The 25,153-nt window shown below is 45.2% G+C and overlaps 2 protein-coding genes across 2 annotated transcripts in view; one reads left to right on the top strand and one right to left on the bottom strand.

Annotated features, from left to right (window-relative positions):
- The first annotated feature begins 244 nt into the window (after positions 1 to 244).
- On the top strand, positions 245 to 20,363 carry il1fma (interleukin-1 family member A). Its single transcript, XM_055644764.1, has 6 exons — positions 245 to 1,507; positions 6,521 to 6,617; positions 7,154 to 7,619; positions 11,970 to 12,119; positions 16,571 to 16,710; positions 19,289 to 20,363. The coding sequence occupies exons 1-6, from the start codon at positions 1,395 to 1,397 to the stop codon at positions 19,445 to 19,447; spliced, it is 1,125 nt and encodes a 374-aa protein (XP_055500739.1). The 5' UTR covers positions 245 to 1,394; the 3' UTR covers positions 19,448 to 20,363.
- A 2,355-nt stretch (positions 20,364 to 22,718) lies between these two features.
- Positions 22,719 to 25,153, bottom strand: part of ace2 (angiotensin I converting enzyme 2) — a 51,286-nt gene continuing 48,851 nt past the window's right edge. Inside the window, exon 18 of the mRNA XM_055644763.1 lies at positions 22,719 to 24,611. Coding sequence (XP_055500738.1) covers positions 24,470 to 24,611 — 142 coding nt within the window. The 3' untranslated portion in view covers positions 22,719 to 24,469. The remainder of the gene's footprint in view (positions 24,612 to 25,153) is intronic.

Here is a 25,153-nt window from a genome sequence, read left to right as displayed (position 1 = left end):
TGGTGAGCAGGAAGGGAGATGGAGAGAGAACCGTCACCTACGGGGCTGCTGTGTTGCTCGCTACCATGTCCGAGACATAATTCTATACCCTATTGTGGTTACCCAGTCAGGTAGTTGATGATCCAGGACACCAATGGAGCATCTACCCGCATCTTCCGAGCAGTGCAGGCTGGATGGTGGTAAAAGCACTAGAGAAGGAAAAAAACATGACTCTCACAGTGCTTCCCGGCTTATCCAATAAGCATAGGAACGATGGAGCAGGTAGATGACAGCATCCTCAATCCCCATCTTTGTTTGGTAAGCGAACTGCAGGGGCTACCTTTAGGTAGAAGGTACAGGAGCCTGAAGACTGCAACAACCAGGTTCAGGAATTACTACTTCCCAACAGCCATCAGGCTATTAAACCTGGCTCGGACAAAACTCTGATTATTAATAATCCATTATCTGTTATTTGCACTTTATCAGTTTATTTATTCATGTGTGTATATATTTATATTATGGTATATGGACACACTTATCTGTTTTGTAGTAAATGCCTCCTATGTTCTGTGTGCTGAAGCCAAGCAAGAATTTCATTGTCCTATCAGGGACACATGACAATAAACTCATTTGAACTTGAACTTGAACTTGAACTTGATCCAGATAGGGTTTAGCCAGGGGTCGCAGGTGAGTGAGCACCAGCTCCTCCAGGGACTTCATGATATATGAAGTCAGCACCACTCGTCTGCAGTCATTGCGGGAGATGGGGCGTGTCATCTTTGTTACAGGAACCAGGCAGGGTATCTTCCACATCACAGGAACCCTCTCCAGGCTCAGGCTCCTGTTGAAGATATGCTGGAGTACTCTGCACAACTGGCTGGCACCATCGGGACCGGTGGCTTTGCCTGGGCAGAGTCTGCTCAGCACTTTCCTCACCTGCTCAGCCTTGATGGTCAGGTGCAACAAAGAAAGGGCAGAAGACGTGGACCACAGAATGAGGAATTCTGGTTTCCTTCATCATTGCTCAAAACGCCCCGGTCATCCATGAGGCGGGAGGCTCCACCTCCACAGATAGGGAACACCATTCTTCGTTTACACGGAGATTATGCTGACGTTTATTTAGAGGTCAAGAACTTAATCTTTAATCCTCAGGCCCGAGCTCAAATGAAGAAGTTGTTAAGCAAATGGGTTTTCATTAAAAGCAGAAGCGAAACCCCATGACTTCCCGGCCAGTCACATGCAATGCCGTGCGGGAATCCCAAAGGGGAAGAGTTGGAGTGAAATCTGCCCTTGGTTGATGATATATCAAGGGACGCGGCAGTGGCCAAGTACAAGTGGCAGGAGCGAGTCGGTACCTACCGTAACCAAGGTTCCAGCACGGGGTGCGGTTGAACAGTGACCGTCGCTGAACCAAGATGTCCCAGTGCCCTAGAGGAGGAGCTGTGATCCACCACAAGGTGGTGGACGGCAAACATCGCTACAGGATTGGAGAGGTCCTGCAGAGCAAAAGCGCACGCTTTCCTTTCAGGTAAACCTTCAGCTGGGCTAACGTACAATTTATTTGACTAACTTAAAAATGAATGTTTTAGGAATTATTCAAATTATAACATTGTTTATTTAGGAATATATGACTGTTCTTGCGCTGTATCTTTGCATTTAACACATGAGAGGTGAGTGTTGCACCACCAGTCCAAGTCAGACTCGGTCTGTCACCCATGAAAAAAACTTCCCCTCTTATGTTCTGCACGCTCATTGTAAATCCCCATTCGGTGATTTCGTGCTGAGTGAGACACGGCCCGGAGACACAAGAACTTGCAGATGTTGCGATCTTGCGCAAAACAAGAAGTTGCTGGAGGAACTCAACGGGTCAGGCAGTGCCTTGGCAGGGAATGGACAGGCGACGTTTCGCGACGGGAGGTTGGAAGAAAGGAGGGGGGTGAGCAAAGCCCGGAAAATAATAGATGGAAGATAGACACAAAAAGCTGGAGTAACTCAGCGGGACAGGCAGCATCTCTGGTAGATGGGCTGGGTAAATATGACAAAGATTAGAGGTGAAAAGGAGATAGAAGGATGTTAGAAAGGGCGAAGGAAAATTGGTGTGTGGCCTCGCTCTGTCAATGAAGGAGACCAAGAACAGAAAGGTCAGGATAGGAATAGAAACGGGAGTTTCTAGGAATGGTTTTAGAATGGGTAACAACTGCGAGATCCCACATGCCTTGGCAGACAGAATGCAAGTGTTTGAGAAAACGGTCACCTAGTTTCGGCTTGTTCTCCCCGATGTAAAGAATGCCACATCACCAATGCAGTAGACAAGATTGAAAAACGTGCATAAGATCCTCTGTCTCAACCTGGAAGGGCTGCTGGGGTCCTCGGATGGGGGTGAGAGGGGTGGTGTAGGAACAAGTGGTCCATCCCCTGGAGTTGCGGGGGGAAGTACCTCGGGAGGGGACGGATTAAGTGGAAAGGGATATGCAAACCAAACATTGAGGAAGGGGGAGGTCTCTATAGAAAGAGGAAATAGTGGGGATGGGAAGTCGCTGACCAGTGGTGGGATCAACATAAAAGCAGTGGAAATGTCTGTGAAAGACATGTTGGATGTGGAGATTTGTGATGTGAAAGGTAAGGACTAGGGAAACTCTGTCTGGATGGAGAGTCGTGAGAGCAGAACTGCTGGTCACAGAGGAGACATGGATGAGGGTTCATTCACATCAGAGGGGTAACCACGCTTTCTGAAGAAAGTGGACATCTTGGAGCTCTGAGAGTGGAAAGCCCACTTCTTGGGAGCAAATGGGGCAGATGAACTGGAATACCCTCTGCAAGAGAGTTTGGCAGAGATTCAGTCATGGTGGCCAAAGATTAAGAGGTTCTTCTCATCTCGGTTTTTGAGGATTTCCCCTTTATCCTTAAGCTGTGACCCCTTGTCTGACCCTGTCCCTAACACAGGGAACATCAAGAAAAATCTAGAAAAGTGTCCAAAAGGGTCAAGAAAGGGAAGAAAGACATGTCCCCAAAGTGGAGAAGAGTGATGTGAAAGGTAAGGACCAGGGAAACTCTGGTCTGGATGGAGAATCGTGAGAGCAGACCTGCTGGTCACAGAGGAGACATGGATGAGGGTTCATTCACATCAGCGGGGTAACCACGCTTTCTGAAGAAAGTGGACATCTTGGAGCTCTGAGAGTGGAAAGCCCACTTCTTGGGAGCAGATGGGGCAGAGACATTGAGAATAATCCTTGCAAGAGGCATGTTTGGCGGAGGTGTAGTCATGGTGGCCTGAAAGATTATAGAGGAGGCTCCTCTATAATCTTTGATGGTGGCTGTGTGTCCCAGTGGGTTCGATCGAAGAAGTCTGACCCCTGTGGTGGAGACAGGGAGATCAAGAAAAAGGAGAAAAGTGTCACAAAAGGGTCAAGAAAGGGAAGAAAAGTGTCCCCAAAGGGGAGAAGAGGGAGTTCAAGTGAATTTAAGGGCAGGGTAGGTTAGTTGTAAAGTTAATGAAATCAGTGCTTTCTAAATAGGTGCAGGAGGTGGTCCCGATATATTTGTCAATGTATGAGAGAAAGTGTAGGGGAATGGTTCTGGGGTATGTTCGGTACAAGGAATGTTCAATGTAACAAACCAAAAGACCGGCACCCTCACCAATCAACCTGCTCCTTTCCCCTCCTTCGTATACTCATCTCCATCTCTGAATTCCCCATTTTCCTGAGGAAATCCCCATTTCATTTCACTCCTTACTTTCACATCCTCTTGCTTCCATTTCAGCTGTCATTTCCCATCTGCCAATTAAATGCCCCCAATCCTTACCTACCTATCACTTGCCTGGCTTTGTCCCACCACCTCCTCTCTTTTCTAGCTTTCCTCCCCCTACTCCAATCAGGAAGAAGGGTCCTGACCTGAAACGTTACCTGTCCATCCTTTCCTGACCTGCTGAGTTCCTTCAGCACTATGTGTTTTGCTCAATATTCCTGCATCTGCAGTCTCTCATATCACCAAGGTTTACTTTATTGAATTGAATTGAAGGATACACCATGGAAACAGACCCCACGGCCCACCAAGTACATGCAGACCATCACGTTAGTTCTAGGTTAGCCCACTTTTGCAGCCACTCGCTGCACACTAAGGACTATTTACAGAGGTCAATTGATGTGCAAATCCACTTGTCTTTGGAATGTGGGAGGAAACCGGAGCACCCAGAGAAAACCTATGCAGTCACAGGGAGAACATGCAAACTCCACACAGAGATCAGGATTGAATCCGGGTCTCTGGCGCAGTGAGGTAGCAGCTCTACCAGTTGCACCACTGTGCCACCCCATGGTTACAGCTTATTACCATGGTCAGACAAATTCCTCCTCCAACCACCCACCCGGCCGACCATCGATCACCCATTCACACTAGTTCTGTTATCCCACCTTTACATCCACTCCCTACACATTAGGGGCAATTTATGTCCTTGTAGAATTGAATGTGAGGCTAGAGAAAATTATAATAAATTCAGAAGATCAGAGCTGTTGCAATATGTGCCTGCAAAGTAGAAGGACAGGTTTAGAGTAAAGGAATCAGAAAGCAGTGATGGACAAGTGGTGAAGCTGCTGTAATTATATGGGAAATTTCAGAGAGGAACTTGAAAACAGTGAGAAAGGAAGCAGATTCCAATTTTAACTACTAGTCACCAATGTGCAATATGTGACCGCTGAATTGAATAGAGTTCTGCTTTCTCTTGAAAGTGAGGAGAGAAGCAAGCGCTGGCCCACTAACCTCGAGCTTGGTATTGATGTGTAAGAAGGAACTGCAGATGCTGGTTTAAACCAAAGGTAGACACACTCAGCGGGACAGGCAGCATCTGTGGAGAGAAGAAATGGGTGACGTTTCGGATCGAGACCCTTCTTCAGACTGGTTAGGGATAAGGGAAACGAGAAATATAGATGGTGATGTGGAGAGATAAAAAACAATGAATGAGAGATATGCAAAAAAGTAACAATGATAAAGGAAACAGGCCGTTGTAAGCTGTTTGTAGGGTGAAAACGAGAAGCTAGTGCCACTTGGGTGGGGGAGGGATAGAGAGAGAGGGAATACTGGGGCTACCTGAAGTGAGGGAAATCAATACTCATACAACTGGGCTGTAAGCTGCCCAAGCGAAATATGAGATGTTGTTCGTCCAATTTGCGTTTAACCTCACTCTGACAATGGAGGAGACTGAGGACAGAATGGGAAGGAGAATTAAACTGTCCGGCAACAGGGTTATCAGATTGGTTCATGCGAGCTGAGCGAAGGTGTCTATCCCTCCCCCACCCAAGTTGCACTAGCTTCTCGTTTTCACCCTACAAACAGCTTACAATGGCCTATTTCCTTTATCATCGTTACTTTTTTGCATATCTTTCATTCATTGTTCTTCATCTCTCCACATCACCATCTATATTTCTCGTTTCCCTTATCCCTAACCGGTCTGAAGAAGGGTCTCGACCCGAAACGTCACCCATTCCTTCTCTCCAGAGATGCTGCCTGTCCCGCTGAGTTACTCCAGGTTTTTGTGTCTAGCTTGGCATTGGTATCGGTTTATTATTGTCATGTGCACCGAGATGCAGCGAGTGCAATACTTTTGTTTGTGTGTTATCCAATTAAATCAGATCATACCATACTTGAGTACAATCAAGCTCTACAGAAGCACAACAGGTAGCACAGAGAGAACAATACCAGAGTACAGAATATATTTTCCAGGATTGTGGAGATTATTGATAGCATTACTGGAAACTCTGACAGATGTACAATTGGAATAGAGATTTAAGAAAGAGGAACAATGGAATTGGATGAAACTACCGGCACTTTGCAGTCGCATGACACGTACTTGGCAAGTGACAGCTCACCCCCAGAGCAACGGGACAGCGTTCTGCGGAAACCTTCCAAACATACGCTTTATTCCTGGTTCACACACCATGAACACACGGAGCAGGCCTGTCAACTGCACACGCCATGCGGCAGGCCCCGCTCCTCAGCAACGGTGACACAGGGTGGGAGATTGCAACCTTCACGTGGTCCGCCCTGTTTCGACGAATGCAATCAACCTGGCGTGCACAATCAAATAAGATCAAATAGAACAAGTTGTCCGACAACTTTAGGCCGTGCACGCCATATGCAAGAAGAAGTAGAAGCCCCCGACACCAGACCCCCACAGGTAGCCACCCCACCCCGAGCCAGGGAGCGATTCATCATTGGGGGAGCACAGGTGCGGGGCAAGGACTAACATCATGTTCCTAGCCCCCTTGCTGTTCAGCACAATGGTGCACAGTGTCATTGTGGTGCTGTTAGAGTCATAGAGCCTGCGTGCTAGAAGATGCCACCGTCTCTGGTGTTGTCTGTTACATCAGTGTAATCATTCACAAACGCCCTCTGTCCCCATGGAACTAAACATGTAAACTGTTTTAAGAGCAAGATTGGAATGTGTTTACTGTGTGCAGGTCTATTCTAAATGTATTACCCTGGTAAATAAAAATAACCATTGGTTAGTGCTGAAACCTGAATGTGCTGTTGCTGTTTGCTCATATTTTAGGAGCGGCGACCAATTGCTGCAGATAAACGGGGAGAATGTGTTGGCTTTCCCACCCGAGACCTTGGCTGAGATACTGAAAGAGAGATTCATACTGCTGGTAAGTTACAATAGATAATGGACAATAGATGCAGGAGTAGGTCATTCGACCCTTCGAGCCAGCACTGCCATTCACTGTGATCATGGCAGCTGACAGAGTGAAATCAGCAGTCATATGAAGTCACTATGGTGAAATCAGTGATCACATACATTCAGTAGTGGGAAATCAGTGATTCCACAGAGCTGACAGGGTGAAATCAGTGATCACAGGCACTTGGCAGGGTTAAATCAGTGATCACAGGCACTTGGCGGGGTTAAATCAGTGATCACAGGCACTCGGCGGGGTTAAATCAGTGATCACAGGGTGCTGAATGAAGTTTTCCAGAGTCAGCTATAAGCAGATGGGAAACTCAGATGGCCTCTAACTCCATGGACTGCCGACTCAGCAAGATTTGTGAGTTCTGCCCATGTTGATTACAGGCACCTAGAACAGGAAACATGTTCTGAAGTTAGAATGTGCAACATACTTGTGTTCCAGACAACCTGAACAGGGCACGTTATGTATTAACAGCAAGCTTTATGTTTCTGTAAGTGCAGACTCTTCACAGTCCCAGCATCAAGACAGAGTCAGCTGAGCCCAGCGAGGATGTGGGCCCAGTGTACCAGCCGTACAACAAGAAAGAGATCCAGCTCCAGTTCAGCTTAGCCATGGTGCAGAAGGATGACGGCTGCAAGGGGTTGGAGAGCTTGGCTTCAGTCCATGACAATGACGCTACCATCGGGGGGAAGGATGGGACCTGTCCAGCTCCAGAAACACCCCTCACACCTCTGAACCTCCCGCAGCCCAGCAGCGTGGGAGAGGAAAATGGAGGGGTGGTTTGTGACAAGGATGAGGCACGGGTATTGCTGGTGGCACTCAATCACTTTGCGGTTTCCGTGGTCCGGGCTCGGGGGCCTCACTGCTCCTCGGGAACACTGTGCCCAGTGTGCAAGCAGGCGGAGTGTGAAATACAACATGTGAATGTCAGCACAGAGTCCAAAACAGAGGTCTACTACCTAAAAGGTTGGTAATTTTGTTACAACTAATGCTTGGGAGATACTTGGGCAGAGGCAAGCTGATGCTGTGCTAATGACTCATAACTGGGTGAAAAATGTCTTATCCGTTGAATCCAAAACTGGAGCCTGCCTGGAGGTGTGTAGTACCCCTCAGTTTGGATTTGGTAGATCCACTGCGTTGTGTTTGAGGGCTCCGGTAAAGGTGCAAGGAGGCTGGCACTGTATAACAGATACTGACGTTGATAATAATAATAATAATAATAATAATAATAATAATAATAATAATAATAATAATATCTTTTATTGTCATTGCACATAAGCGCAACAAGATTTGTTATGCAGCTTCCAACCGATGTCATAACATAAATAACTAATAAAATTTAGATTTAGATGTACCGAGAACATGGATTGTAAAGAACAGTAAAACAGTTGATAAGCCAATGTTTATAGCCAATGTGCTACTACTATTAGAGAGTTTTTGGTCACAGTTTCTCCAAACTCACCTCAGTTGAAAATCTAAGGCAGCAGTTTGCTTCTCAATAATTCTCTGATAACTGCTCTTCACGAGTATATTATTCCTCTACCATGGTGCATTTCTACCAGCGGAAGTGGCAGCTCTGAAGACAGTTCCCAGCTTCACCATCCTAATGACTCCAGCACCGAAAGATATTATCGAAACTAGGGTTAGATTTGGGATTGTTATCATAGAGTCATACAGTGTGAAAACTGGTCCTTCACCCCAACTTGCCCATGCCGACCAACATGCTCCATCCACACTAGTCCCACCTGTGTGCATTTGGCCCATATCCCTCTAAATCTATCCTATCCATGTACCTAAATGCTTCTTAAAAGTTGCGATAGTACTTGCCTTAATTACCTCCTCTGGCAGCTCGTTCCATTCACCCACCACCCTTTGTGTAAAAATGATACCCCTCAGGCCATCATCTGACAATTTATAAGCCTATTCTACAATAACCAGCAGAATGACCAGGACAATGATTGGGCTGTTTGATGCTGGCTTTACTGCTGATAAAATCACTGACATCTTCAGTAATGGTTGCAAGTGTGCTATGAATCACAGCAGTGTAAAAGAGATTGGACAGTTCAGAACAGGAAAAAAAGCAATTTCAATCCATGGATAGGCCAAAGTCCAAAATTAAATGCTGTCTTCCATGGCAAGGACAAGATTTTGTTTTTTCTTTATTTTTAGTCACATCTGAGATACAGTGAAAAGTGTGTTTTGCATGGTAACCAGTCAAATCATACTATACATGAATACAATCAATTCAAAGGCAAGTACACCAGGCACTGCAAAGAGAAAAAACACCAGAATGGATTTGCATTATAGCATAACAATTATAGAGAAAGTGCAATGGCTGCAATGAGGTAGGTTGGGAGATCACTGCTACTCCCTTTGCTGATAAGAGAACCATTAGGTAGTCTGCTAACGGTGGGAAAGAAGCTGCTCCTGAATTAGGTGGTACATGCTTTCAAGTGTTCATATCATCTGCCCAACAGGAGAGGGGAGAATTGGCAATGACTAGGGCGTAAATCATGGTAGTTGATTATGCTGGCTGCACTCCCGCGGCAGCATGAAATGTAGATGGAGTAGATGGTGGGGAGGCTGGTTTGTGTGATGGACTGGGCTACATCCATAACTCTGCAATCTCTTGCAGTCATTGGCAGGGCTGTGGCCAAACCAAGCTGTGATGCATCCCACTAGGATGCTTTCTGTGGTGCATCTGTTGAAATAGGTAAGAGTCTTTGAACATGCCAAGCTTCCTTTCTCTTGCGTGGAAGTAGAGGAATTGGTGTGCTTTTCTGGCCATAGTAGAAACATAGAAAATAGGTGCAGGAGTAGACCATTCGGCCCTTCGAGCCATAATGTGTAGTAATGTGTATTGGACCAGGGCCAATAATTGATGATATTTACGGCTGGGAATTTGAAGCTCTCAAGCATCTCCACATCATCTCATTCCCTGAAGTCAATGACGGGCTCCTCCGTCCTGCTGACATCGAAGGAGAGGTTGTTATCTTGACACTATGTTAACATTTTCTCTCTCTCCTTCCTGCACTCTGATTTGTCATTGTTTGACATCTGGCCCACTATGGTGATTTCACTTGAGTTGTGAGTTGTGCCATAATAGGGTTGCACTGTCGTGAGTGTATAGTGAGCATAGTGAGGGGCTGGCAATACAAACATGCGGGACACCGGCCTTTAGAATTATCATGGCGAATGTTTTGACACCTATCCTCATTGCCGTCTATGGGTCAGAGGTAGGCAGGTCCAGGAATTTGGGATGAGCCGAAGGGCTTGTTTCCAAACTGTATAACTCTACTTCATTGTTCAGAAGACTACGGAAACCAGCATTTCTCCAACAACTCTTACCAGCATCTACAGATGTACCATATAAATCATCCTATTGAGATGAATCACAGCTTGGTTTGACAACAGCTCTTCCTAAGACAGCAAGAAATTTCAGAAAGTTGTGGATGTAACACACTCCAATACACACACCAGTCTCCCCACCATCGACTCCTTTTATACTTCACACTGCCTTGGGAAAGCAGCCAATTTACAACCCAATGCTTTATGTCAGATTAATTTAGAGATTATAGCGTGGAAACAGGTCCTTCACCACATCAAGTCCACGCCGACTGGTGATTCCCACACATTAACACTATCCTGCACACACTGGGGACTATTTACACTTATACCAAGCCAATTAACCTACAAACCTGTACATTTTCAAGTGTTCATATCTTGTGTGAGGAAACCAAAGATCTCAGAGAAAACTCACGTGGGGAGATGTACAAACTGTACAGATGGGATCGAACCCAGGTCCCTGGCGCTGCAAGTGCTGTAAGTCAGCAACTCTACTGCTGCGCCACTGCTGCTCGTCTCTGTAGCTGGAAGGTTGGAATGCTGCACTGTTGTTTTTTTATCTTTAGACTACCTGGTGGACTTTGATTTGACCGGATAACATGCAAGCAATGTTTCACTGTATCACAGTACACGTGACAATAATACCAATACCAAAACAAAGAATTACTTTGGTTCCATGGCTGCAATGGACATGTGGCGTACTTTACAAAAAAAACCCCAGTGAAACTAGGAGGCCAATCAGACAATACGTGGACAGTTAAATGAGAGAAGTGTTAGTGAGGAGACGTGTTTCAGGCAGGAAATTGTTGTTGAAGTTAGACAAATGTTTCAGTTTGACTGTCAAACAGGAAATGGTCTAGGCTGGTAAATGACATCACATGGCCTCCACAGTCGCTGTTAGTCACTACATAGTGTATCAGTTGATCCTGCACCCGATTAACTGGAAAGCACATTGGCGCCTGATTCCAGGAGTCAGTGAAGTCTGACTGTCAAAAAAAACTTTCAAAATCTTTCATGGTTGAGAAATGTTAAAATAAATCCCAAACTAAGTTCATTGCTGTCAGTCTGATGTCACATCTCCATTTCCACAGGGATCTGGGCTGTTCACTGTTTTCTCATCTACTGCAAGGCATGGTGCATACACACAGATTCTTACTCTGCTCAAACTTCAGTGGCAATGCACCTTGCATGAGTTTAATGAAACACTTTTAATACAATGATCTATAGTTACACAAATGTAAAGTATGTTTACAATGGTGCTTTGGTGTCCAAAAGTTTTAGGAGCAGAATTAGGCCATTTGGCCCATCAAGTCTACCCCGCTATCCAATTATGGTTGATCTATCTTTCCCTCTCAACCCCATTCTCCTGCCTTCTCCCTATAATCCTTACTTATCAAGAATCTATCAATCCCCACCTTAAAAATATCTTTTAAAGATGTACAAATGCATGTCGGAATTTATACTTCATTATTTCTGCACTGTAAAGATTCCTCCAGCTCTCAAGATGTGATTCAACTTTCACTAAAGTGGTAGTTTTTTTCCCTGATGAATGAGGCAATGGTGGCGAATTAATGTTGCACCTGATGCATGTTTTTGGGCAGTTTTGTAAACTTTGCTGAGCTCCATTTGGTCCTATCTGTTCATTTGCCAGCCTCTCAATAATAAGAACTATCAGAGAATTACAGCTTCCTTTTAGGAATCCGTGACTGAAGCCTTTAAGAGGAATTCTGTAGACAAAGGAACTCTGTGTACTGAATGGTTTCAGGATGTAACCCAAGGCTGATCATATAACCCAAGCATTCAATGGGAGCAACATGGCTCTTGCTTTCCCCAGTATTGTGTATGTTTGCATGCAGGAAACAGTCCTTTTAATTAAATATGGAACCTCCAAAACATGATTGACCTCTCAGTCTCAAATGCCGCTTGTATATTAAGATCCATTATTTACAATAACCTATTTATCTTCTGTAGAAGAGGCTTCTCCCAATGAATGCTGTGGAATGATGATGAAAGTAATGAATAGCGATTGTCCATTTCTGATTCACAACGACCGAGACCAGTACTTGCGACCTGGGGTCTGCCGCAGAAGAATAGTCCTTAGTCGGCAGAATTCCGAGTCTGGTAAGTAGCAATATTTAAACTAATGTTCCCATGTCATGAACATGCTGTCATGATCACTGCATCCCGGAAATGTTATTGGATTTCAAGTACATCTCCCAGGTAGGAAAATTCCTCATCTTAGTTGGTAATTGTTGCCACTTAACCTGAGGCAAACTTGTCTCCTTCCAGCCTCTCAGTGTTTATCACAAGAAAGCGCCAATGCAACTTGCAGAGCCACAGTCACTCAGCATGGAAACAGGCCCTTTGGCCCAACTCATCCATGCTGACCAAGATGCTCATCTAAATTAGTCCCATTAGTCCATAACCTTTCCCATCCATGTACCCGTCCAAAAGACATTTAACAGTTGTTATTGTACCTTCATCACCCGCTTCCTCGGTGTGAAAAAAGTTGCCTCTCAGGTTCCTCGTGTATATTTCTTCTCTTACCTTATACCTGTGCCCTCTAGTACTTGATTCCCCAACCCTGGGTAAAAGACTGCATTCATTCACTCTATCTATGCCTCTCGTGATGATTTTATATGACATCTATAAGATCACCCCCATCTTCTGCGTTCCAAAGAATAAATTCCTAGCCTGGCCAACTGCTCTGTATCATTCGGTCCCACAAGTCTTGGCAACATCTTTTTCTAGACTCTTTCCAGCTTAATAGCAGGGTAAACAAAACTGAACACAATACTCCAAATGCACAAACTTCTGCCTTATTAGTCACCTTAGTTGTTGGAAACTTCTTCAACACTACTTAATGTTCTTAAACCTGACTAATTTTAATTCTGACCACTTCTCAGCTCTGTCCATTTCATGTCGGGTGCTACAGCCAGTGCTCTGTGACCCCTGAGAATGCTGGTGTGGGCAGAAATACAACAACAGCATCGCCTCTAGTACAGACCAACCTGTTTATTACCCTGACTTCCATTGCAGAGCTGGTCGTAACAATGCCAAGCATTGGCCTAGACCACAGGGCTTGAAAAGCAATATGTTGCAGCTGGAGCTCTGTAAGGCAGGAGGGGTTGAAGAGGGAGGACCTCAAGGTTTGTCACGATGCACCAGAGGCCTCGGTAGAGGAGGAGGGAGATGACGGGATGTACTTCATCTCCAGGAGGGCAGGAGGCCCTACAGGCAAACTCTCCAAAGCCTGAGAACAGATTGACAGCAATAGTGCCTGAAGTCCAGCCTCAGGCACCTGGCTAGACTTAGTACTGCCAGAAGTTCAACAGCCTTAAACACATGGTCAGGGCCAATGGGCGCATTAGGTCATAAACCAACTGCAGTAATAGTCCCAGGCACATCCAGCACCCACCTGTTAACCACATAATCTAATCATATAATCAACATTGGAACAGGCTCTATGGCCCTCTGAGTCTACACCAGTCATCTAATACCCAGTTACACTAATCCCTTTTTATTCACCCACATGGACCTCAACTGCCCTCACTCACCTGCACACAGGGAAATGTGCATCAGCCAATTAACCTATAAACCTACCCACAACCATACGTCTGGGATGTTGGAGTAAATCTGGAACACCTGGAGAAAGTTATGCAGTCACTATGGAACGAGCAAACTCCATGTGGACGGCAGCCAATGTCAAGATGGAACCTGTGTTGCTGAAGCTGTGAGGCAGTGGCTCGACCTTGTGCCTCAGTATTGGCTGAGAGTAACATAGACCAATCCCGCCATTTTGTAACAACGCTCCCCCATTTCCAAGGGCTGACAGGACTTTCCATTGACCTAGATGTGGACCTCCATCATCGTGGACCTCCATCATCTGAGGAAGACAGCAAGTCTCTGCACAGGGGAAGAGTCATCAGATCTGAGGAGCTCAGCTCTTGGTCTCCTGTAATCTGGCAGAGTGGTTTAGACTGCAGAAAACCTTTCTCATATCAAAGATAGATAAAACCAATAGCGCCTGAAGGCCGAATAGCCTTATTCCATGCAGTGTGATTCTATGAGTTACTGTGGCCCTGTCTGGGCCCCTCAGCACATACAGGACTCTCCCACTGAAGTGTCCACACAGGGGCTCTCCCGGCATTGGGAGGAAGATTGCCCTTTATTATGCAATCTCTGTGACCCACGGGCTGAATCCCTCACGCCATCTCATCCTGACAGTCACACTGGTCGTGAAGAGCAGCAAGAGTTATATTCCACATCTGGAGGGAATGACTGGGGTGAAGTAGGTCATTGATTATGTTGGTGCTTAGTAGTTGGCAGCATGTAGTGTGGATGGAGTCATTGGTGGGGAGTCTGGTCTTTTTGATGGACTGGGCTTTATCCACAGCTCTCTGCAATTTTGTGGGGTCTTGTGCGGAGTTATACCCAAACCAAGCTGGGATGCAATCTGACGATATGCTTTATACAGTGCATGTGCAGTAACAGTATTTGGAGTCATGCTGAATTTCTTCAGTCTCCTGAGGAAGTAGAGTCATGGTGTGCCTTCTTGACTGACGCTCCATTGTGGTTTGTTCACCACAGATCGTTGGTAATATGTACACCAAGGAACAAAGCCCTCAACCATTTAATTATCAGCACCATAGATGCTAATTGAGGATCTACTCCACCAGGCTTTCAAGTCAATCACTATCTCCCTTGTCTTGCTGACATTGACGGATGTCCTGATGTCATGTTACTAACTTCTTCCTTTACTCCATCTCATCATTGTTTGTGGTCCAGCCCACCAAATGGTGGCATCTGCAAACTTGCAGATGGAGTTAGAGCCAGATTTAGCGCTGATGGTCAAGGGGAGCCACTGTCTAAGTTCAGTGGTCAGCCCTGGAAGCTCCACAGCTCCACAGATTCACATTGTCTCTTTCCCAAGGCAGAGGAATCGAGAACTAGAGGGCAGGGCTTGAAGGTGAGAAGGGAACAATTTAATACAAACACTATAGCTTTAATAGTAGCTTTAAACAAGCTGTCAGAAGTGGAAGAGCCGAGCACAATAACATAATTTAAACGGCTTTTGTGGGTATATGTCCAAGATTTACAGGATATGCACCAAACGGGGGCAAATGGACCTTGCATAGTTTGGCATCTTGGTCAGCATGAACGAGTAGGGCTGAAGGCGCTATTTCTGTGCTGTATAACTACAGTTTTGTGCTGTTGCTTGGCCTGTTGGATGTGCAAGACCTAAACATACATAGAAAGTAGGTGCAGCAGTAGGTCATTCGGCCCTTCGAGCCAGCACCGCCATTTAATATGATCATGGCTGATCATCCATCATCTTACCTCATATATTCCGCATGTCCTCACATCATTGTAAGCCTAATGAGAAATCAATCTATAAAGCCCTGTTACTATATCTCCTCTTCTAATGCTTGTTACAGTGTCTTTGCCTTTTTGTTTCACCATGTCCCTGCTGTTTACTTGACCTGGCTGTAATCCAACACTGATCTCCATGTCAGGACAGTGATGTTTGTGTTGGTCTGGAAACACAAGTTGACCTTGGCTTCCATGCCCAGAGAATTCCCTATGTAAATGTTCATTTGGAACATTGTACATAAATGTCATCTAAACAGCACTGGAGAGGTTCAGGTTGGTCACCAGGCCAGCTCCAACTTCAGGAGTGTCACCATGTCTCAAATGCCTGCCAATTCTAGTGCAGTGTCTTCAGCCAAGCTGAATGCACCCTGGCTTCAACAAGTTGCAGCAGGGTTAGTGTGCAGTCACACATGGCTGCCTCTGGGAAATATAGTCACTCCATCGTCATTGAATGTTGTCTAGATGGTCTTTAGCAAGGCCTTTGACAAGGTCCCACCAGACTGGAGGGTTAGATCGCATGCAATCCAAGGTGAGCTATCGACTGGATTCAACATTGGCTTGGAGGAAGGAGTCAAGGGCATGGGATTGAGGACTGATGGCACTGAATCTTCAGAATGGTCCTACCTTCAGGGGTGTGGACACTGATCATTTGTTCAGTGTAGTCAAGGTTGAGTTCGATATAATGGGGGCGATGGGAAAAAGATGGAAGTACCAGCAGGAGCCCAGCAGGAGACCAGCAGGAGACCAGCAGGAGACCAGCAGGAGACCTGGCAGCCCACTCATCCCATTTCTTCCATTGTTTCAAGATGCTGAGAGAAGGGGAAGGTTCAGGCAACAGAGGTGACGACAATGCAGGCTGATCGAGGCTGGAGATGGGAGACGGAATGAAACCAAGGAGTGGACAGGGAGATGCAAGTGGGGAAAGTGATCTTTATCTGAAATCACACGGTGAAAGTCAGGGATCAGGTCTGCCCATGTAAGACAAATCAGATAGATACTGATGGACACGGGTCTTGGATTTGACAGATGAAATCCAGCAGGTTATTTTACTATTAGTCGCATGTGTGTGTGTGTTTCTCTCCTTTGTTAAACGAATGTGCCCACTTAGATCTGAAACAAGATGTGGTGAACCATCTAGAGGAGATGAATCATTCTCGCGGCATCACTCTGGTTGTGACCAACTTTCATTACCTTCACAGCCCAGATGACCATCTTTTATTATAAATCCAATAAAATACCCAATCCGTATCATGGGCTGCCAGTCGTGCTGAAGTTCTCCAACACCAACTGTTTCCTGATGTGTCACAGTGAGGAGCTTAACATACTGCTCAGGATAGAGGTAAGTGAGCGTGAAGAAGGGATTGGATTTGTGCTTTGCTCAGTCTACGATGTGGGCAAACTCACAGCCAAGTTGCTCAGTCGCAAACTGAACCAACATGTAACAATTATGGGAAGGAGACGGAGCATCCATTGTCTGCCATGTACAGAGCATCATCATGGAATAGAACAGTATTGAAGCAGGCCCTTCAGCCCACCAATCTGTGTTAATCATCATCCACCTACTCTAATCCTATTCTACTTCCCCAACATTCCTATCAACTCACCCCAAATTCGACCACTCCCCCCACACCACAGGTAACTTAGAGCGGCCAATTACTGACCCATGCATCTTTGGGGTGTGGAGGAAACCAGCACGTGCAAAGGAAACTCACACAATCGTAGGGAGAACATAAAAACTCCATACAAACAGTAGCGGATTGTACCCGGGTAGGTGGAGTTGTGGAGCAGTGAATCTATCAGCTGCACCACTATTACCCAGACACCCGTACAGGTCCATACTGAGAGAGTATGAGGCTCCAATGCAGGTTTTGAAACCTTTGCAAATACCCTTTCACCATCTCCAGTGCATTTTGTATCCATACAACAATGTGAACATTCTCATTATAGTATTTTTTTTAGGAAGTGATTATCACTAGCAAGATTAGAAGTGTTCCCGATGTCCACCTATCCTGGTGAAGGTTACGATGAGCAATTGAAGAACACCTGGGTGTTGTTATGGAGGGAGTTCCAGTGTTTAGATCTAATAATATCAAAAGGATGGTGATTTTGAAGTCAGAACAGTGGGTAAGTTGCAGCTGATGTGGTCTCAGCACCACCCACTGCACCACTGTGCTGCCTTTTAGCTAAAATGCAGTTATCACGTACCAATTAAGCAGAGGACAGAATGAGCACTAATTGTTCATTATTACTAATTCTGATACTTTGCCCAGATTATCAGACAATCTTCTGCTTTTCAGTATTTCAGTTCCCTAGCAGAAAACTATCCAAGTATAGGTTTCGTCTTTAATCCACATGTTCATGTAATATTTCTCTAATTCATGCTTGTCATTTTGAATTCCTGAGACCAATGTAAAGTTTAGATGTTTCTGAGTAAGTCATTTTTCACACAAAGTGTGGTGAATCTCTGGAATTCTCTGCCACAGAAGGTAGTTGAGGCCAGTTAATTGGCTATATTTAAGAGGGAGTTAGATATGGCCGTTGTGGCTAAAGGGATCAGGGGTATGGAGAGAAGGCAGGTACAGGATACTGAGTTGGATGATCAGCCATGATCATATTGAATGGCGGTGCAGGCTCGAAGGGCCGAATGACCTACTCCTGCACCTATTTTCCATGTTTCTATGTCATTCCTGCATTGGCTTGCCAACTCACCTGTATATGTTTGTAGATTGATGGATCATGAGGAACTTGCACCTTTAAGCCCGCAGGTTGAAACATTCAATGGAAGTGTAACGTAATGTTACACTGCAGACGAGAGCTTAGGGCAGGGGATCAAAATTCTGCTCAAAGTAGCAGGTTTTATGAATAACTTTGAAGAGAAGGAGAAGGAGAAACAGGCTTGGCCCAACTTGCCCATTCTGACCAAGATGCCCCTTCTATGCTGGTGCCACCTGCCTGTGGTTGGCCCATATCCCTAAACCTTTCCCATCCAGGTACCTGTCCAAATGTCTTTTAAGTGTTGTTATAGTACCTCCTCTGGCAACTCGTTCTATAATCACCACCCACTGTGTGAACAAGTTGCTTCTCGGCTTCATTTTAATTCTTTCCCCTTCTCACCTTAAATCTATGTTCCCGGGTTGTTGATTCCCCTCTAGTGGGTTAAAGAACGAGGGAGTGATGGAAAGAGTGGTTAGTTTAGTTTAGTTATGAGATACAGCGTGGCCACAGGCCCTTTGGCCCACTGAGTCTGTGCCAACCAGCAATCCCCGCACATAAACACTATCCTACACACACTAGAGCCAATTTACATATATACCAAGCCAATTAACCTGTACATCTTTGGAGTGTGGGAGAAAACCTACACAATCACGGGGAGAATGCACAAACTCCATACAGGCATCACCCATAGTCGGGATCGAACCGACTGCAGGGCAGCAACCCTACCGCTGCGCCACTGTGCCACTGCTAACCGTGTAAATGAGAGGGAGATGGAAAGAAAGAGAGACAGAGAGAGAGAAAGATGGGAGGAGGGAGAGGGAGATGGAGAGCATGGGAGATGCAGGAGAGATGGAAACAGATGGAGTAGAGTGAGAGACAGAGACAGAGATGGCGAGAGAGAGATTTGGGCAGTGAATTCCAGCGTACAGGGTCTTGAAATCCGAAGGCTCCAGTCAACAGAGAGACTAAATTTGCAAATGATGAGAAGAGAATGAATGGCCCATATGTCATGAGGATGCTGGAGGGGGGTTACAGATGGCTGAGAAGGGAAAACCTGTTGGGGCTGTGTCGCAGTACGTGGTCTGTAAGGACGGAGAAGATGGATTTGGGATGTATCAGAGTTGGGGGGAAGTTAATGGAAGTTTGCTGGCTTTGGTTCAGTTTCTGGCATTGGTTGACCGGCAGACGTCCTTCAATCACAGGAATGCAGCTCTGAGTCTCTGAAGAATATTGCAGAGGGGAGCCCGACATGGCGTTTCATCTTCTACATGAAGGAGCAGCAAAATGGTACCCTCAGCTTCGAATCGGCTCGGTACCCAGGCTGGTTCATCAACAACAAGTGGAACGAAAAAGAGGGCTGAAATGAAAAAAACCGTGGAAGAAACGCTAAATGCAGATTTTATATTTATTTTACTGAAAGTATGAGTTTTGATGGTCGTAGGGAATAAAATTACTCTGCTAATTTACCTTTGCTGACTAGTGAAGACGGCACTAAATGTTCTGGAACTGATTCATCATAGATTCAGTCCACTCTCCACTCTCCCACCTACTCACCCCCACAGTTTAAAGCAGCAAACTGATCTGCACCCCAACCCTACCCCACCAGCAGACAGGTGCGCAGCGAGACAGAGTTGACTCCAACCATCCAGGAGGCATCAGGTAGCGCATCTGTGGATAAACCCCAGGAATACCCGCTGCTTGCTGGCTGATAAAGGCTTTTCACAATTTTTATATGACAGCTATTGAAATAGATTTAAACACTCAATAAATAATATATATTAAACAGACTTTGAAATATTTATTTAAGCATTATTTCAATGTTTTTAATTAATTGTCAGAATATTTAAGTAATTAGAAACCTACAGGCTATTCCCGGGTAACGAATGGGCTCTGACTTTACTGGCATCCATTAACTCTCTTGCAATGTGTTCCAGCATTCACCACTCTCTGGGTGAAGAAGGTTCCCCTCAGATCTCACTGTTCAAACTTCCTACTTACTTGCTGTTAACTGACATCATTTGTGGGGCAGCTGCTGGAATCTATTAATGTTGCTAGATTCATTGACCATAGACAGCTGGGTCTCTCTGCACACCAACACCTTTCAATCCATCAGCATTAAAAAATACTCTGTATTCCCACGTCTTCTACCCGAGTTTCATTTTTCCACATTATATTCCATCTGACGTGCTCTTGCCGATTCACTTACCTCATATCCCACTAAACTGTCTCCACAGCCTCTGAACCCACACTGCCATCTAGCTTTGAATCTTTGTATTATTATTTTTTAGGGGGAGATAGTAAAGAATTTGTATTATTTGACGCAATAATGTAGTTAGTAATGTGACTTGTTTTACGCCTGATTTATTTAATCATTTATGTAGCCAGTGAACTGTTGGCTCTGTTCCCTGTGTGAACTCTAACCACTGCTACCCATTCTGTTGATTTCTACTCTCTGTCCTTTAGCTAATCTTCAGTCCACAATTTTGTAGATCCCCAATACCGTGTGTTCTATTTTTTTTATAATTATTTCCTTTATTCTTTTATGTTTGTTTTCAATTTATCTCAGGTTTTCTGAAAGTCCAAATAGACCACTGACTGTTCTATTCTATCATCTACAACCTGAAAATATTTAAATAAATATTAGAAATTTTCCTTTGATAAATCTATGCTGTCTTTACCCAATCCTATTATTATTTTCCAAGTGTCCCATTACCAGTTCTTTAGTTACAGCTTCCAGCAATGTCCTTTATCCAACAACAGTAATCCCTCATTATAGCAGACGTAGGGGGAAATGGTGTCCGTTGTTGTTGACTGTCCACTATAACTGAGTAAGTGATCAGCAAGGCATTGTACAAGTGGTAGAAACAAAGAACTGCAGATGCAGGTTAATTTTCAAAGTGCTGGAGCCTTAGCAGGCCAGGCAGCATCCCTGGAGTACATGGATAGGTGACATTTCGGGTTGGGACCCTCCTTCAGACTCTTGGTCTGGAACAGATCCTGGAATCCAGGTGAATTGACGGCCTCGGCTTGCTGGCAGCCAGGGGAGAACTGATTGAGTGGTGGAATCAATGTTCGTGGCCCGCAGGTGGCCACAGTGCAGGTAAGGGTCAGTGGTGGCAGGTGCAGTCTGGGCACAGCCGGGGAATCTGTGTGGGCTGGCGGTGGTGGCAGTGGTTCTGGCCTGGAAGCAGCGGGAGAGGCGGTGCTGTAGCCAGTTCAATGTGTTGACCTCATCGATAGAGATGCATAGGAATCAGCTGGGTATATTTCATTGTGAACTCACCTACAATGCACACCTGCATTAAATGGCTGCTGCTGCTGCTGCTGCTGCTGCTGCTGCTGCACCATGTAGGTGTTTGTGGTGCAGCTTATTACTCCCACATACAGTATGCTGGTTCAGAAATGTAAACATCTATAAGAGGCAAATGTTACTGATGCACGAGAATGAACATGAGAACCAACCGTTATAATACGTGGTTCCATACTGTAAATACGATATAACACAGGTAAGGAATTAGAGAACACTATTTGTTCTGTGTGGGCCAAATTTACGATAACATGATTTTGATTGGTAACCAGAGAACCACTTGGACCACCGCTGAGGCTCCTTCGGCCCAGACAGGCCTCAGCGCCAGGCCTCACCGCCAGGCCTCACCGCCAGGCCTCAGCGCCAGGCCTCACCGCCAGGCTTCACCGCCAGGCCTCACCGCCAGGCTTCACCGTAGTCCCTAGGGAGGCCTGTGGGGCGTGTCGGGCATTCCGGGGCACGTTCCGGTCTTCAGTTGTGGTTCTGGTCATCGACAGCGCGGTTGTGGGAGGGTGGATCGGGCCCACGTGGCTCCCACGGACACTCATGTTGCGTGCGTGGCTTCCCGGGACACTCTTGGTTCTTGGTTTCCTGGTCCTCCAAAATATTCCAAATGGAATTTAAACCGTGCGGACTCGTCTTCCCATTCCGAACTTTCTGTCCTTTGCCTTCTCCATTGCCAGAGTGAGACCAAAATGCAAATTAGAGGAACATTTATATTCCACTTGTGTAGCTTCCATTCCAATGGTATAAAAGTTGAATGCTCCAATTTTAACTAATACATCCCCACCCACCTCCATCTCCCATCCTGCCACACACACTGTTGTGCATTCATTTCCCCCACTCTACCCCCCAACCGTCCCCTTTTACCCCTTCACCCTCCAGCTTTACATTTCACTCTTCTCTCATCTGACATCTTTTCTTCTCCAGCTGTTGTCATTTACTTCACCCATCGGCCAATCAAACCTTCCTCTCCAGTGTTCACATCACTTGCCAGCCTTTGCCCCGCACCCACTTCCATTTTCCAGTTTTCTCCCCCCTACAGCAATCAGTCAGAGGAAGTGCCCCGACCCAAACAATCCCTCTGCAGATGCTGCCTGGTCCACTGTCACACCAACACTGTGTTTTACTTGAGATTCCTGCATCTACCAGTCATTGTATCTCTGTGCTTTGAGCAAGATATTCCTCATGTGAATGCGCACAGCTGTTTCGTGGTTCTTGGTCATACAAAATATTCCAAATGGAATTTGAACTGGAGGTGGATTTGAATTCATTAATTGCAGTGTTTTAACCAATGCAGCATGCATGGGGAATTATGAGTGCTATAGGATCTCCCAGGTGGCTTCTGGTGTAAGATATTGGCGGTTTCATCCACATGTGGCCATGGAGTATCTAAAAACATGCTCTAGATGTCCAAACTTGATAAAGACTTTCAAAGTCAATGGTTGAGGGTCTGTTCATATTTGCCAATGAAATAAAACAATATTAAGGACATGCAAAAGGGGCTCTGACATATCTTTATTTGTTTGAAACAATCATGTTGATTCAGTAGTTACAATGAAAGAGATACAGTGGTACAAGGGAGCGGGGCAGAGCACCTGTGGTGCCCAGATAGTCTGCTGTGAGAAGATTAACACAAGCCTTGCCTGTTGATGTCACTTCACCAACCTACAGTACATCACACAGTATATCAGAATCAAAACAAATTGTTCACAGAAGCTATCTGCATTTTATCAATAATCTGGGTCTTCTCCAGTTTGCAACATCGAGGAGTACTCCTTGAACGCTGTGAAGATTCTCGATCATTGCGAGGGGGAAAGTCCAACTCTGGCAGCATGGGGAGCTGGAGGAGGCTGGCAATGGGTTGGGCAGGTGTGTGAGGTGCCGCACAATCTCACAGACTCAGTCCAGCCTCCAATGCTGCATTTCTGCTCAATTAGTGTTTAACTCTATCCTCCCAGTTTAACCAACAATATCACAAAATTCCACAGTACTTCATCTGAGATTGTAGCCAACAATATTTGAATTCTATAATTCAGTGCCTAGACCTGTAAAAGTAGACAACATGGTAAGGATCCTTTCTTTTGTTGCAGCTCAGAGCAGATTACTTCTCCTTCTGTCAAGGTGAAATCGATGCTGTTTATTTATTTAATTATTTTTGGACCCAGTGTCACTGGCAAGGCCGGTTTTTATTGCTCATCCCTAATTTCCCACATGAAGGTGATGACAGGCTGCCTTCTTGAACCTTGCTGTCCTGGTGAAGTTGTTCCCACAGTGCTGTTGAGGAGGGAATTATGTAATGCGAACTAGAGGATCAGCAGTGTAGTTCTAGGTCAGTGTGTAGGAAGGAATTGCAGATGCTGGTTTACACCGAATATAGCTGGAATAACTCAGCAGGTCAGGCAGCATCTCTGGAGAAAAGGAATAGGTGACGTTCTGAGTCAAGACCCATTTTCAGACTAAGAGTCAGGGGAGAGGGATACAGAGACAATAGACAATAAACAATAGGTGCATAGGTATGAAAAGGTACAAAACAAGGCAGATGGCACCAATGACCAAAGAGCCCAAAATGGTACATTGTTAGTTGAGGAGGAGAAGGTGAAAATGAAGGGATCAGAACAGTTAAACTAGCAAGACAACTAGGGTGGGGGAGGGACGGAGAGAGAGAGAATGCAAGGGTTACTTGAAATCAATATTCATACTGCTGGGATATAAGCTGCCCAAGCAAAATATAACCTGCTTGCAACTTGTAAACAATCTCTAGGAGTTGGCTGGCTTCATCGAGGTAGGAGTCATGGATTTGGGAAGTCCTGTTTGAATGTTCTTGATGAAGGACCTGAATACTTACACAATTGCCCAAAAATGACCAAACATTTATCATTGTTTACATCTAGATTTTTCAAGAGCATGCCTAAGGGATAATTTTCAGCGGATGCAATATCTAAACATAACCGTGCATTAATTCTGTTGCTAGAAATAGCAGGTCAACTTGTAATAATCAAATCTGTTTAAAAGTTAATTTGTACGGGGTGAAAAGCTATCCTAAGAATATTCTCTCTTGGGAATGGGACTAAAATCAGAGTGAATGATTTATTGACATCTCTGGCTCATCGGTGTGGAACGCTTCATTTGTTTTCCCTTTTACCATCTCAAGGCTCGAATAATAGTCTTCATCAGGTTCACCGTCAACTACTTCTGTGTCTTGTGCTTTTGCCTTCCTGTAACCGGGAAATAAAGATAAGATGACTTAGAATGGACAAATAGAAGTAATGCATAGAAACCAACATCTAATAGATTAGATCCATAATCCAGTATTCAAGAAATACTACTTCAAGGCCTCATCCTGACTAATCAATAATCAGAAGATTGCTTCTCTAATGTGTATGTCCAGGCTGCATATTTTCACCAGCCAAGCTAGTGATACTAGTTTGTTCAAGAGTTGTTAATGGCATTAAACATTAATTCCTATTCCTGACTTGGAAATGTCATTGTCCTAATTGCTGTGCCTTGGTCACTACTGTTCTTTGTACCTCTTGCCATCCTTTCTGGTCCTCATAGTGATTCATCGTTGGTTGTGGGGTAAGTGGTAACGAGCAAAGATCATCCGCTCTATGATCTTTGTTAACAAGTTAAACAGATAATGAAACTTAACAGGATGATGGTGAAACAAGTACATCAACTAGGGTGGGCGACGTGCGGAGAGAGGGAGGGGATGCAAGGGTTACTTGAAGTAAGAGAAATCAATACTCATACCGCTGGG

Source organism: Leucoraja erinacea, chromosome 13, assembly GCF_028641065.1.
Source record: "Leucoraja erinacea ecotype New England chromosome 13, Leri_hhj_1, whole genome shotgun sequence".
Classification (NCBI taxonomy): Eukaryota; Metazoa; Chordata; class Chondrichthyes; order Rajiformes; family Rajidae; genus Leucoraja; species Leucoraja erinaceus.
The sequence above is the reverse complement of the archived record's forward strand: the minus strand, read 5'-3'. Positions and strand labels throughout refer to the sequence as shown.